This window comes from Hypomesus transpacificus, chromosome 10, assembly GCF_021917145.1.
Source record: "Hypomesus transpacificus isolate Combined female chromosome 10, fHypTra1, whole genome shotgun sequence".
In the NCBI taxonomy this organism is placed as follows: Eukaryota; Metazoa; Chordata; class Actinopteri; order Osmeriformes; family Osmeridae; genus Hypomesus; species Hypomesus transpacificus.
This window is the reverse complement of record NC_061069.1, coordinates 1,144,720-1,159,342: the sequence shown is the minus strand read 5'-3', so window position 1 is coordinate 1,159,342 and position 14,623 is coordinate 1,144,720. Positions and strand designations below refer to the sequence as shown.

The 14,623-nt window shown below is 47.7% G+C and overlaps 1 protein-coding gene across 1 annotated transcript; it reads right to left on the bottom strand.

Annotated features, from left to right (window-relative positions):
- Window positions 1-6: 6 nt before the first annotated feature.
- Window positions 7-13,904, bottom strand: LOC124473177 (tensin-3). The gene is made up of 12 exons (XM_047028488.1): window positions 13,509-13,904; window positions 6,784-6,951; window positions 6,642-6,692; window positions 6,133-6,255; window positions 5,375-5,439; window positions 4,065-4,148; window positions 3,383-3,495; window positions 2,775-2,835; window positions 2,530-2,605; window positions 2,249-2,378; window positions 1,884-1,949; window positions 7-1,301 (listed from the first exon to the last, which is right to left on the bottom strand). The coding sequence occupies exons 2-12, from the start codon at window positions 6,931-6,933 to the stop codon at window positions 1,180-1,182; spliced, it is 1,041 nt and encodes a 346-aa protein (XP_046884444.1). The 5' UTR covers window positions 6,934-6,951; window positions 13,509-13,904; the 3' UTR covers window positions 7-1,179.
- Window positions 13,905-14,623: the final 719 nt, after the last annotated feature.

The following is a 14,623-nucleotide window of genomic DNA, read 5'->3' as shown; positions in this document are numbered from 1 at the left end:
AGGCAAACACACCACTTCACACTAGAGGGCCACCATTCATTTTGCCAGGGGAATTGGGGGATAGAAAGAGCCATTGAGCTAAATGATGTTGTCTTTTCACATACGTAGCACCATAGTGGTAAGCTGTTCCTAGACTTCCTCCTTCAGACCTGGCCCTGACAGACAGCTCTTCAGAGGCATGCTTGTGCGATGCATCCTGTGGACTCTTAAGTAGCTGCAGAATTCCATACAAGCTTCCAGACTTTCCCCACTCGGTGTGGTGTTTACACGAGAAATCTCGAGAGTAAATAACCCCCACAGAAAGGCTGTGGACTCAAGGAGATAATGGACGCTAAAAAAAGAATTTCCATTAGAGATTTGTATCTGCAATGAGTAATACAACAAACGCTCCTTTTCACTCGAAGCGCTCTGTGAGCTGTGTTTCTCAAACGTTCATTGTGTGATGGGACTGGGCGGATGCAGGTTTTGATGCCACCGCTCCGGTCTATTCCGGGAGGTCGTCGTAAATTCCGCGGCCGAGTGGAGAGATTTGGGAGAAGCAGCGACCACAGCAAGAGCGGGACGCCCTGGCAACGTGTTCGTGTGTATGCGTGTATGTGTGTGTGTGTGTGGGAGGGGGGTAGGGTAAGTTGAAGCACACCCATTCACTTGATAAAACAACAAAACTGACATCTCTTGGGAAGGAGCTGGTCTCTTTGTAACCCTGTGTTCCCCGCGGTACAGACAGCTTCTCTCCCATTGGAGAACGCACCGCGGTCACACTCATCGCCATGGGAATGAAAACAGCGATCCTTCGGCGGTTTGGGTAGACCGAGGTCAATGCTATTTCCTTGCCATTCATGTTTCCATACAACTCATCTAGTTACTCCTTATGAGTAATGAGTCTCATTGGTAAGCTAGGAAACTGTGTGTGTGTGTGTGTGCATGTTAATGTCATCATGCTGCACTTCTCCCTTAGTGACACAGAGCCAAGTTGGCCAGAGAGAGAGAGGAAGAGAGAAAGCCAGAGAGAGAGAGTGCACAAGAGGCTTACAAGATGCCATAAAAAGTGCACCTAATGCACTCAAGGGATCTTCCTTCCTCAATTGCAAAACCATAGCATCTTTACCAGTTACAGGAGGCAGTTATCCAGGCTGTACTTAGGACCTGTGAGATGGAACTGTGGGGAATGCGGTTTTTTCACGGACAGGATGTGTTACCTTCTCCGTCACAGATGTTGTGGTAGGAGTCCCATCTGGTCAGAGGGTCGGACATGTTGTAGTCCACACTCACGTTGGACCCGTTCTGCCATCTCTCTGCACCTGGTCCAATAACAAACGATTAGAGTTGCACTTCAGTATCCAGCGTGACACTGTTAAACGATGCAGATAACGATGCTAATAAACACTGTGTTTGAGAAGTGCAGTTTTTGGAAAACGATGTTGTGACATTTGTCTCCTTTGCTTTATTGAACCATGTCACGGGGGATTATACTTTATGAATTGAAGGAAGCACACACACACACACGCACACACACACGCACACGCACACACGCACACACACATATACACACACACCCTCCTGTGGGGCAGGACATGCTGTGCTTCTTTACCTCTCTGTCAGCACGCACTTCACACTATATTTCCCCTCCGCAGAATTCCACTTCCTCGTCTCAGTGGGGATGTGGGGGGTGTAGGGGGAGTGAGGGGGGAGAAGAGGTGTGCGAGGGGGGGGGGGGTGAGGAAGAGAAGGGCTGAATGGTGAAAGCACCATGTGTCTGTTGTTAAAACTCCCTTGGACTCTCACACTCACTCCTCTCTCTCTCTCTCTCTCTCTCTCCCTTTCTCGGTATCTGTCTCTCCATCTCTCTCCAAGAACAACTCTAAGGGGGTTTTAAAAAATACCTGGGATCTTCTCTGGACCCTCGGAGAACACCAGCTCCACTTTCCCGTAATCCGGAAATCTGGGATCTGGAACATCAACACACAGACATGCCATAAGAGTAGCACCTCATAACCGTCCGTGAAATGGATGAATGATGCCACTTGTGACCAGGATAGTCCCTCTTAACCCCCACGTATTACCCCTGATGGAAAACAGGCCGTGTGTTTCAATAAGGCCATCTGTAGTTTCCAAGCCTAAAGGAAGTCCCCCAGCCTTGAATGCTGCATTATACAGCATTGACGCTAATGCTAATGGCAACGTGCCTATGCAAAACACAGGCCTGTTTGGTCAAATTCCTGGTGTTACAGTTCAGGAATGTCTCTACCTTTGCTAGCGTTCTCCATGTCCTCCTTCTCAAACACGAGGTTGAAGCCCTGCATGGCTCCCGTGTGGAACTGGAGTCTGAAGATGACCTCCCGTTCTGAGGTGACCTCGCTCTTGTGGTAGCATTTCACCTAAGGGGAAAACAAGAGGACGTTCCGTCATTCTGTTCGCCGTGCTTTTATACTCTGCTTCATTTTCCTAAAGACTGACAGACCAACATATTCAGTCACACAACTGGAACATTTCATCAAGCTGTCTGAATTCTAGGATTGTGAATACTACCATGATGTCTCCTTTCAGCAGCTGTGCAGGCTCCAGATTGATACATATCCTGTCTCTGTGTCCTGGACCAATGTGACTGTGTATCAGAGGGGTAAACAGGCAATTATTAATTACAGATATTCATAGAAAAACCATATATACAACAGCAGCCAAAAGGCACAAGGGAAAGAAGAACCAAAGTAATTACATAAACAATTCGAAAGAAATACTTATTATTAGCTTTGAACTTGTTCAGAATGACTTACTAGACCCCTGAGGAGTAAACCGCTTGCATCCCTTGGTAAACTTTTAAATAGGGCCGACAAACTGGAAAAAGGACAGAAAGACATCAATCATCAAATGTATTCCCTGTTCTTCCACAATAGTTGTATCAAATACCATCATTTTTTTTTGGAAGCTATCAAATCTAATCTCTTATGTTCACCTGGTCACCTAGTACTATCTGTGGGGCTTGTATGTGAAACATACTGTACTCTTCTTTACTGTACTTTTAGGATTTGTTGTGTTCTAGCCAAAGCTTGTGATTCTATTCAAGGATAGTCTTTGTTGTCTCAGTAAGACTTGTGAAAAATCTATGGTTTATGTGGAAACATGGGTGTGGGTTGCCTTGGGTTTACTGTAAGACCATAAAGCAGTTCTTTTCAGTGAAAAGTTTTTTTTGTGTGTGTGTTTTATATGCAGCAAGCTGAGCCATATATTGCATTCTAGATTGGTCTTTGGGGTCTTTATTGCTACTATTTTTTGTGAGCTTTTTCTAAGCTCTTCTTCTTTCAGCTGCTTAGAGCTGCACCAGTGATTCATCAGTGCATGAGTGCACTCAAACAGGGAAGATATCCGTGACTGTCTGAGGTACCTCCAGAAGTGTCAAAGTTGGGAATCCCATGAAGAACGATACAATGCAGGAACAAGGGGGAGGCGTTGATCTTCATGGATCCACTCAGAAGACTGTTGAGGATCCATACGTACCTGAGAACAGAGAAAACGGAGGAGAACTTTCATCACACAAATGAACGATCCACAGTTGAGCACTACCTTCACCTTATAGAGTTGCATTGCTCCACAGGTTCTCAAACAAGGTCACCTTGCCTAACAGCCTTTACCAGGTGCCCACGTGTTGCAAGTCAGCCGGTCTGTGTTCTTTGAATGTGTTTGTGTGTGTCGGTGTGTGTGTGTGGGGAGGGGGGCAACAGAGTGAGTCACGGTGATTCAGTGTGACGCAGGAGGATAAGGTTTCACCATGGGATCCCATTCTGCTGTTATTAACAACAATGGCAAGACTATCACTGGCTCCCTTTTCTATGGAAATTGGCAAACAACACAGAGGCACGCAATGGCTGCAGTATTGGTTCAGGTGGGCCCTGGGAGCAGGGTCTGGGAGTTAGGCCAGGGTGGTGGGGTCGAGTGGGGGGTAAAATGGGGTTGGGATGGGGTGGGGGGACTGGCAGCGTGGAGGGAGGCGAGGAAGGAATCCCTCCTTTTTCGATGGGTGCGTGAACACAGAGTGAAGCTGGCTGTGTCCTGGTCGATTGGCTGACCTTTTCTGCGAGGGGGTCATCAACGCTGACACCTTGTCGTCGTAGTATTTCCTCATGGCGAAGCGATCCAGGGCCTGGTCCGCACTGTGGGGAAAAACACGCTTGGTCTCAAAACACACGCTGAGCCTCAAAACACACGCTGAACCTCAAAACACCAACTGGATTCAAGCATCTGCTAAAGGACTTGTAAAATGTAAATGCACATCTGGGCATTGAAAGGATAGAAGTTGACCCATACAACAGCTCGCAGACACACACACACACACACACACACACACACACACAGAGCGCACGAGGGGGAAAGTAACTAGAGAGACAAGGGATTCCAGCAGAGAGGAAGACAATACCATCCCTATCCAAACACAGAGGGGCAGAGGAGGAGAAAGAGAGGCCAGAGGGTGTTCATGCCACTGCTATTCCAACAGGACCAAAACCAACAGACACAGGAGATCTCTCCCTCTCTGTCTTCCTCTCTCTCTCTCTCTCTCTCTCTCTCTCTCCCTCTTTCTCTCTCTCTCTCTCTCTCTCTCTCTCTCTTTATCTCTCGCTCTCACATGCACACGCACACACACTTTCCCTCTCTCTCTTCCTCCCTTTCCGATCGTCTCACTTTTGCTTTCCATGTCTCTGTCCTCCATCTGGCTTCCCTCAGTCCCATTTCTCCTGTGGCCTCTCCCTCCATTTCTCCCTGGCTGGCTGGCCGGGCCTCTGCTCCCGTGTGTTTGGTCTCCCACAGTAGGGGAGGAACAGCAGGAGGGGGGAAGGCCGTTTATTCTGCCTTGACTGATGTGTGCTCCCATCACAGAGTCTGTGTGCCGTACGGATCTCCATAAGCTCATTAAGGCCAGGTCTAAATGCACAGCACCTAGCCTCGACCACTTTCTCTCCAAATGTCTCCCAAATATTTGCCGCTGGTCTCAACTGTGGAGATTAGAGCAGTGTCCAAACATCTGGGGTCTTTCATCTCCGATTAGGATAAATATATCCTGTTAAGATCAGTATCTACAGAGAAAAGTGACCGTCACCGTTTATTGGCGGTCGGGGCCCTTGCATACGAGTTCCCGTAATTCAGTTCTAGTGATTCATGACGGACAAATGTGTGGTTCTTCTTTTGAAATCCACATGTGATGGCTATCCTTTGACTCACTTTCTGACTCATTGGGCCGTTGGAATTAAAGGACTAAGTGACACAGCAGTGGTTGAGACAGAAGAGTAGCATCTGGTGTTATGTCTGCAGCACCGATGCTGGCGAGCTCTGACACCACCAACAACCCACAACATAGATATGCATCGACTGGCCCAAAACGTACCTGGCTGAGATATCAGTGAAATGGACAAAAGATGAGATGACAACACCGATCCGGCCTTTTCCCCCCTGGAACACAAAGAGAACAAGAAGGCCAGTGAGCCATGAACCTGGATTGATGCCCAGTCCAGAGCAATCTGACTGGGACAGAAACATGGAGCATGACCTCAATATCAGCTAATGCTACCATTCCTAGACGCATTTTCGATGTGCGCTCTGTGATCCAGGATCACAGGAGAGAGTGGCTGTCTGTTAGGTAAATCTCTTCATCAAGGAGTGCACAGAGTCGTCGGGTTGAAGGAAAGTTCAATCGTTTTATTTCTTGCCAGCAAGGGAACAAGTCTGACTCGGTTCAGAGTTGTCTGAAACGTCACAGTAAAAGGTAGTCCTTTTGTACATTTTCTGAACAAACGTACAGGATGCAGACAAAACTTTCGTCTCCCCCATGTGGAGGCGGAAGTCTACTATCACCTTTGAATGTCAGATAGTCAGTCTAAAGCGTAAGTCTGGAAAGTGTCATGCTTTGTCTGTAACCGTTTTTGACACCTGCTCCTCATACGTGCACCGCAAAGATCAAACAACCAGCATATTTAAGCAAGGCTTGAGGTTCAGACAAAGAGGAACATTCCTTGGGTGTTCCGCTTCTGCTCGACCACATTTGGATGCAGTGATTTGTCTTTCTGAGCGCAAAGATGTCTTGCACAGCAGTATTCTTTTCAGCCTGTATAACAACTTGCTAAAATATTTCCAACACTGTCTCACCCTGCAGTGGATGACCACCACATGTAAGGGGTCAGCATTCAGCCAGCTCTCCATGGCCTTGCAAATGGTGCAGATCTTGTCCAGCGGAGGGGCATGTAGGTCAGGCCAGCCCGTGTCCAGTGTCTGCAAACACACCCCCCCCCCAAGCACACACGTTTAGACTCTATGATAAACAGTGTGATATGTGTGACATCTTTTTTCCTAAAGTGAAGTGGGCACTGACATGTATGTTACCCTCTCAACACTAAATAAACCCACACAAACTTGTAACGACGTGTACATACAGCCATGTCTATATTGTCTTCTCAGTAAATCTCGACATCTCCAGATATCACAGTGTCTCAACCAATTCCAGACTATCCACTGATAAAGTTGTGAAAGACCTCAGAAAACATCACAACTTGTCTCAGTCAAGGCAACAAATTGCTGTGTGACCACAGCCTTCTCTGCTCTGGAAGTCTTACATTTGTTTTTATGGAATAGCACAGTTATTCTTGAGAATCAAATACCTTGGGGTTCATTTTTGAGAGATCATGTCTCTTTTCGGACAGGTTGATAATCTAGAGGAAGAAAGCAAAAAAGTATTTTTAACATTGAATAACGGATTACATTTATGTTGACGATGTTGCATCATGTAGGATTAATACTGACCAGGTAGTTATCGGAGTGTTTGGACTTCAGCATCCGAGTGACATCCTTCAGGTTGTGTAAGTAGATCTCCTCAGAGCAAGCCCGGGGGAAGGACACGGCGATGATGCGCTCCGTCACGTAGGTCAGGTCCAGTTCGTATCCCTCCTCCATTCTTCAGGCTGGGTCGTGCTGTTTGAACACACACACACACAAACTGTTGAAATGCTTCAGGAGACGGTTGATTTTTCGCTGCACTCACAGTATGCTAGTCATGTCACTCCTGTCAATATTTGATGGACAAAGTCCCTGGAATCAGTCATTGTGTCTAACAACCCCCTTCCCCAACCCCGTACACTGTCGCCTATTGGAGCATGACCCCAATCCCAACAAGGGGTATGTTAAAGAAACCCGTTCTGTTTCCACAGTCTATCATCCAACTGTCCATATGGAGGTTACATAGTATTGTCATGTCATTTTCTGTTCAAGGCTACTGTATGTTATCAAACAAAGTACTGTGAGGAAGACTTGATGTGAAATTGACACAACTACTCGATTCACTTAAAGAGGAAATGTCGAGACAACACTGTCCACATTGGGGGGCATAATCCACACAGACTGTCAGACTGTCAGAATAGACAGAGGAAACAAAACAAATACAATTGCAAAAGAAATCCGGTTGAAGCCAGTTGTCTGCAGTGTGCTGTAAATCCCTGAAAGATGGCGTCTTGCTGTGACCTCATGGCAATGAACTTCCTGTGTAGCTGAGATTTTCCTGATACACACACTTTCAACCACTACATACACACACACAAGAGACTTTCACACACCAACGCACACACATGCACGCACACGCGCACAACATTGCACCAATCCAAATACACTTCTCTTATCTATCCATCGCTGCTCTGCTACTCTGCTGCTCTGCTGCGCTGCTGCGCTGCTGCTCTGCTACTCTGCTGCTCTGCTGCCCTGCTGCCCTGCTGCTCTGCTGCTCTGCTGCTCTGCTACTCTGCTGCTCTGCTGCTCTGCTGCCCTGCTGCCCTGCTACTCTGCTGCTCTGCTGCTCTGCTGCTCTGCTGCTCTGCTGCCCTGCTGCTCTGCTGCTCTGCTGCTCTGCTGCTCTGCTGCTCTGCTACTCTGCTACTCTGCTGCTCTGCTGCTCTGCTGCTCTGCTGCTCTGCTGCCCTGCTGCTCTGCTGCCCTGCTGCTCTGCTGCCCTGCTACTCTGCTGCTCTGCTGCGCTGCTGCCCTGCTGCTCTGCTGCCCTGCTGCTCTGCTGCTCTGCTGCTCTGCTACTCTGCTGCCCTGCTGCCCTGCTGCCCTGCTGCTCTGCTGCTCTGCTGCCCTGCTGCCCTGCTACTCTGCTGCCCTGCTGCTCTGCTGCTCTGCTGCTCTGCTACTCTGCTGCCCTGCTGCCCTGCTGCCCTGCTGCTCTGCTGCTCTGCTGCTCTGCTGCTCTGCTGCCCTGCTGCTCTGCTGCTCTGCTGGAAAATGGATCAGGACTGCTGGCTTCCCATCAAGAGAATCCCCTCCAGTAACTGGAATTTGCGAGCTCTTATTTTGACCAGCACCAAGTCGATTTGGACCTGATGGTTAAAACAATACAGGATCAAACTAAATCATTTCACTGGAGTAAAAATGTCTCTCTCTCTCTCTCTCTCTCTCTCTCTCTCTGTCCAACACACACATACACAGACACATATATTGTAGCAAAGGCAGTGAAACTAGCAATTTGACTCAGTTGCTTCCAGCTCCCTGTCACCTGATTATTTGTTGTGATTAACTGTTAAAAAACCTGGCCGGTCCAGACTGGAGAATGCATGTGTTAATTAAGTCTGAAGTGACTGCAGGCTAAAGTCAAACACTTTGAAGGGCTGCAGAGAGGGGCCATAAAGCAGGGGCCGTCCGCACTGGGCTTAAACCAGCCTTCAGTGCGGAATGAAAGGGGGCTGTGTGTGTGTGTGAAGGGGTCATCACCAGGGGAAACAGACTGGGGGGTAATCGGCTGTGCACGAGAGTGTGTGTGTACGTGTTGTTCTGAGTGTGTGTGTGTGTGTGTGCATGTGTGTGTGTGTGTGTGTGAGAGAGAGAGACATAGTGTGTGTGGTGTGTGTGGGGGGCAGTCACAAGGGAATGGTGCGACTAATGGTGGAGTTTATTTCTCCTGAGAACTGGAGGGGAAAAACTGTTGACTAATGAGAAATTGATGAACATGTCGGCCAACAACACTTGAGGCTTGTGTGTTATGTGGGGGAGACTGGTCTCGTTGGGGTTTTAGATAGTGTGAAAGCTCTGTGCCAGAAAAGGAGAGGCATGGCACAAAACCAACCCTTAACCTCTGAATGACCCTGAGGTGTCAGGGAATGTTAATGAAACCTTTGAAACGTTATGGTTACAGATTTGGTTGGGTTTGGTTGGCTTCGGTGCAGAACTTCTTGGAGAACTGATTGGATGTGAGAATAGGCTCATCCCTAGCATTCTTTGTCTGAATGGATACACTGATCCAATGAACCCTTTTCACAGTCCACAGCCTCATTCAGATAAATGATCAAGACATATGCTATGCTGCAGCAGGTCCTTTCTAGCTCCAGTCTGCCTCTCATCACTCAAGCAAACTGGAACTACATGCCCCAGCACGCACTCTAGATAATTGGTCTTTAATTTGCACTGAGTGCTTTTGTTCCTGGTTTGGGGCATGGCGTTGGTCCACAAAGCCAATCCAACAGGCAGTGCCAAGGATCTCTAAGCCGGAGCCCACCCAGGGGAGAAGAGCTAGGGGTAGGTAGAGGTGTTGGAGAGACAGGGTTGCCAGATCCAGGAAAGACAAGCAGAGACAGGCTCAGTGGGTCTGGATCCTGGGGGATTAGGGCGTGTCTCAATCCCCCAGCTCTGCTTCATTCCCCACAGGTAGGAAAGGTCCTCCAGGTTGTGTGGGTCCTCAGAGCAATGGACCAATCCAAAAAGGCTGCACGGTGTAAGACAAATTGTTTTGTGCTGATAACCAGGAAAGGTTCTGAGGATAGGAAGCTATTCAATATTGTTGGGACATAGCCTTGTTTTGTCCTGGTGACCACTCCCCTTACCTGGTGGATTCTGTCTTGAATCTTCCATTCCACTGACAGTGAGGTCATGAAAGCATGTAGACGATTGTTGGTAGGAGCAGAACTGGAACCAATAACACATCCAGCACGTAGAATGAACCACTGGTCCCAGACGCTGAGACACTGCCTAATCATGTGAACGATGACATCATGCCTGTTTTCATTCCCAAGCACATTGCGGTGAGTGCTCAAAATCTCTGGATACTGGTCGGTCACGGGTTATAAAGTCATAGCAACCCAGGACTGTACCACAACAGCTGAGTTGCCAATTACACTAAGTTTTGTTTATGCGTCGTTCAACTGGTTGCTACACGTCCAAGGCTTATTCGGGCTACATTTTCCATAGCACAGCACGCTGTGGTGATGGAGATCAAGACGTTTTGCACGTGATTTATGATGTTTTTGCCCTTCATGAGAGTTTGAAGATGAAGGATAGGAGAACCTATGGTGAAAAGAGAACGTTCCTTTCATTTGTAAAAATGAATAACATATGAAGAAGCTTAAGGTGAGAGACCACTTCATCTCTTAAAGACAGCCTGAACCCCACAATGAGGACCCAGACTCTGACTGGGAGGCAGTGGGCTGCCTGCTGCAGCTGGACATCGCATTTCTAAATTGTAATAAGACTAATGTCTTTATTTGGTGCAAAATCATTCATATATCCTGGTCCTCTTGGCCAGAAATTAAAATGAAAAAGTCCATACCAGACGTGTCTTATTCATTGGTGTCAGAGGACCAATAGATCAATCGATGGATCCAGCTGAGTTGGAATGCAATGAGCAAAGTACAAGCTTCAGACTCAGAGATCAATGTGTCAATCAGGGACGGGCAAAAATATCTTTGATTCATGAACAGGGTTCTATTAAATGCAAGTTCCATGTCTTTCAATATTTGTTCAGGTCGGCACACATATGAAAGCAATCAGCACCGACGCCATGTCAAATGTCAAATTTTTAAGCGTTCCAATTGGTGCCCCACAGTGATTGACAGCTCGTGGTGGAGGTGGCCATTGTAGCGCCTGTTGAGTATTCATCATGGTCAGATAAAGCAGAGAAGTATATTCCTATGGCATAAAGCAGAGCTCAAAGATCTCAATTGGTGGAAGCGACACTCAAAAATAGACATTTCCAGTATTATCTTATTCAGGGAGTGCCAAAACCCCAGTTGTGACACTTTCAGGCCTACATAATTAGTTGAACCAAAGCAAGGCCGTATCTGAAGGCAACAACATGGCATATGCAGCACAGCATGACACATTTTCCTTTCTACTGGAGCGAAATAAAATAACAGCCACACAGAGAGGTGCACACCGTTTCTCTGGAAGTCCCTGTGCTGGGCTAGATTAATGATCTCTGAACTGTTTGTCTTCAACCCTCAGCGACACCTAAAGTGCCATAAAGCCTTCAGGAAGTCAAGCTGCTTATGACCAGATGGATGGGTTGGAATGTTTTTCAAAACAAAGCCAGCACCATTTTCACTTCCATTTGCAGAACTCTCTTTGGTTCCAGAGCTCAAATGAGGATGTGATGTTTCTATGGGGGGATGCGGGTGGGGGGGGATGAGGGGGTCGGGTTTGAGTGTTTCTCGTGAGATCTTTGTTAATATTCGCTATCTCCAATTGAACAGACACAGAGAACAACAGTTCCCCTACTTCCATTCTTCAATTTCCCTGAATGCCTTGCAATGTCCGACAGAGACTACGGCCTCGTAGAGATATTTAGCATTCAGATGTGGGTCACGTGCCATCTAATAAACCTGAAATCCCCTCTGCCAGCGCCTTGCCTTTCTACCTGACAGGAATAGAAAGCGCCGGGCTATCATCTCCTGTGATCCGACAGCCTGAGCCTGTCAAAAGAGAGGGAGTGAGAGAGTGAGAGAGAGAGAGAGAGAGAGAGTGAGGTGGGAGGCCCCAGTTTGTTCTGTCTGTTTCCTGTCCAGGCCTCTGTGCATTTACGCTGTGGCTTTGACGCCCATTCAATGCTGAAAAACTGAAATAAACAAAACCGTGGAATCCGTCGAAGGAAGCCACGGGAGAGGGAGGAGAGAGGTATTTATAGCTTGTTTATTTAGTCATTTTGGAACACAAACGTGTATTTGTCTCTCGTTTTCACTAGATATTTCGAAGGGAACATAAAAACGGAGAGCCCAAGGCCTGGTGAATCCAGGCACCCACCAGGCCCCTAAAGAACTCCCTAATTATCGTCTTCTATCCCAAGGTCGTAGAGGAATGCGTTCCAAAATGGATTAAGCTCTCGCTCTCTCTTTCTTCCTCACTCTCATTCACTCTGTTTCTCTCTCTCTCTCTCCCCCCTTCACTGTTTAATGGCTTACACATGTTGGCTGGGTGGCTGACGGCTGGGTTGCTGTGACAAAGCGTGATGCCCCCCCAACCCCTCCCTCCCATGCTCGGTGTCAGACGGCACTGGTGTGTGTGTGTGTGTGGGGGGGGGGGGGGCAGTGTGTTTTGCACACTGTACACACAGTACAGTCAAACCCATCTCTGTGCCAACCCACCTGTCTAGACCACACTATCTAGGTTTTCCCATTCAGCCGGAACTTACAACTTACTTGTTCTTTGTAACAACCTTCTGGTTATCAGAGACGGAGAGGGGTCAAAGAAAGGGATTATTGTTCTGTTTCCGTGGCGCTTGAGAAAGCAAACATCTTATTTTCACCGAGTTATCAGGAAAGCCGATTTCAAGAAAACGACTGTAACTTCACAAAAACACACCGTGTGGTCGATGCACGTTCGCCCTCCTATTCAACTGCTGTTATGAGTGGACACGGAAAAAGGATCGTAAAAGCGTGTTTGGTTGGCTGAGTGTGCTTTCAGATGTGAAGGAAAGACACGGATGGCCAGAGACAGGTAAGGAGGGTGTAGCCTGAGTGAGGTAAGAAGGACTTGGACATGTCATCAACAATGGCTGCCAGAGAACTACAGCCCTCGGGCCGTGAATACCACACAGCAGCTGTGACTCGAAGAGAGACTCTCTGTGTCTGTTTCTCTATCGTTTTCTTACCTTCCTTCCATTGGCAGCCTTTTTCTAGTCAACCTAAAATCGACGAACCTATGCGAGGACTAGACGCTTCCTCTGGAATGGCTCCATATGTTTCCCATTAGAAAGGTCTCCAGCACAGCAAAGCCCACAACAGCATGGAGTCGCTCAACCATAGCAAACGCCAATTCAACAAGTGGAACATTCACAGGGCTGAGATTCTCTCTGGGAGAAGCGTCTCTATAGGGAGATGGTGGATTTTCATGAACAACTCCCTGCTTCATTCAAAGAAATCACAATCTTGCCGCTTATTGGGTTTCAATGGTCCCCTTATGTCTACACTAGGCTCTGCAAGTATTTCCCTTTCTGACACACACACACACACACATACCCCCCCCCCCTTTCCTCCTTTGCAGGGCATGGAGCCAAAGTAAATAAGGACCAAGCAATGTCCCTTTTTTGCAGTTTGAATCATTTATGCAGCTGAAATGCACTGTGCTTGATCCCCCGGCTTAAAAGAGTTACGACTGTTAACTCCAGGAGACTGCATCAAACTGGGATCCCTCTTTGAAGTCCCAACCAGACCCACGGAACAACTTCCCCTCTGCAACTGAAGGACAACAACAGAGTTCACAACACAAAGCCTTACCTTAACAAGCTGAAAACGGGGCACTTTAACTCTCCTTTCTCTGCCTTTGGGATCCTTTTGTGAGCGAGTTTAGGATCCGGGGGAAGAGCGCTCGGACCCGTCACACGGGCTTAGCGGACGCTGAGAGAATCATTTTCCTCTGCTGGAATGTGCTTGCAGGCTGATCACAGGCAAGTCAAAGAGCTCACTTGGTCTCAGCTGCCCCCTCTGGTCTCTGTCTCTCTCGGTCTCGTGTTCAAATGGAAGTGCTGCCGATGTTCCTGGACTGCTCCAGCCCCTGCTCAACCCCCAACCCACACACTTCCTCCTGTCGAGGAAGAGGCGGCCGCTGCAGCCGCCACAAGTCCTAGCAGGGACAGTCCTCCCACTGTGCCGCTGGGTCTGCCTCCTCTGATCCCTCCCCCCTCCCCCCCTCCCCCCTCCCTCTTCTCTCGCGCTCTCTCTCTCTCTCTCTCTCTCACAGTTGCGCCTTCTTCAGGTCTGCCTCGATTTTGGCCACTTCTAGACACACACTCCCTCACACAGAGGGAGTGAGGCAGGGGGATGGGTGGGCGGTGGAAGGAGAAGGGGGGTTTTAAGAGTGTTCCACTCCCTTCTTTTGAGAGAAGATGACAAAGAATAAAAGTCCTCTCATTTCGTTTAATAATCCAGAACTAATGGACTATAAATATGTTGTTTGGTCTTTAAATAGGACTTTGAGAGTTTCAGAAAGCAATCAAGACAGAAGGAATATATTTGTTTATGAGATGAGAGACTACATACTTAAACCTGAGTTCCATATTGAATTTGTACATTTGTAGATTTTCCCTAGATAGTGTTGCTGACTGTTTTTATACAGACACTGTACCTTCTATTGTGTGGTGGTGCAATAATACATTGATAACCAATGACCTCTGGCATTCTGAGATCACTCGTTTGGCTGCCGTCAACAGGGAAACTTGGGTTACATAATGTCAATTTGTGAGTTGTGGACCTTGATTGCTGAAGCAGTGACCTGCTTAATGATTGACTCTGTCCAAAGACTGCCATTGTTCAAAAAGCTATCTGTCTCAGCCTTTACAAAGTTACATTCCTGTGTCCTATTTCTTGAAGTCTCACAAGTGGTATTTAACAAT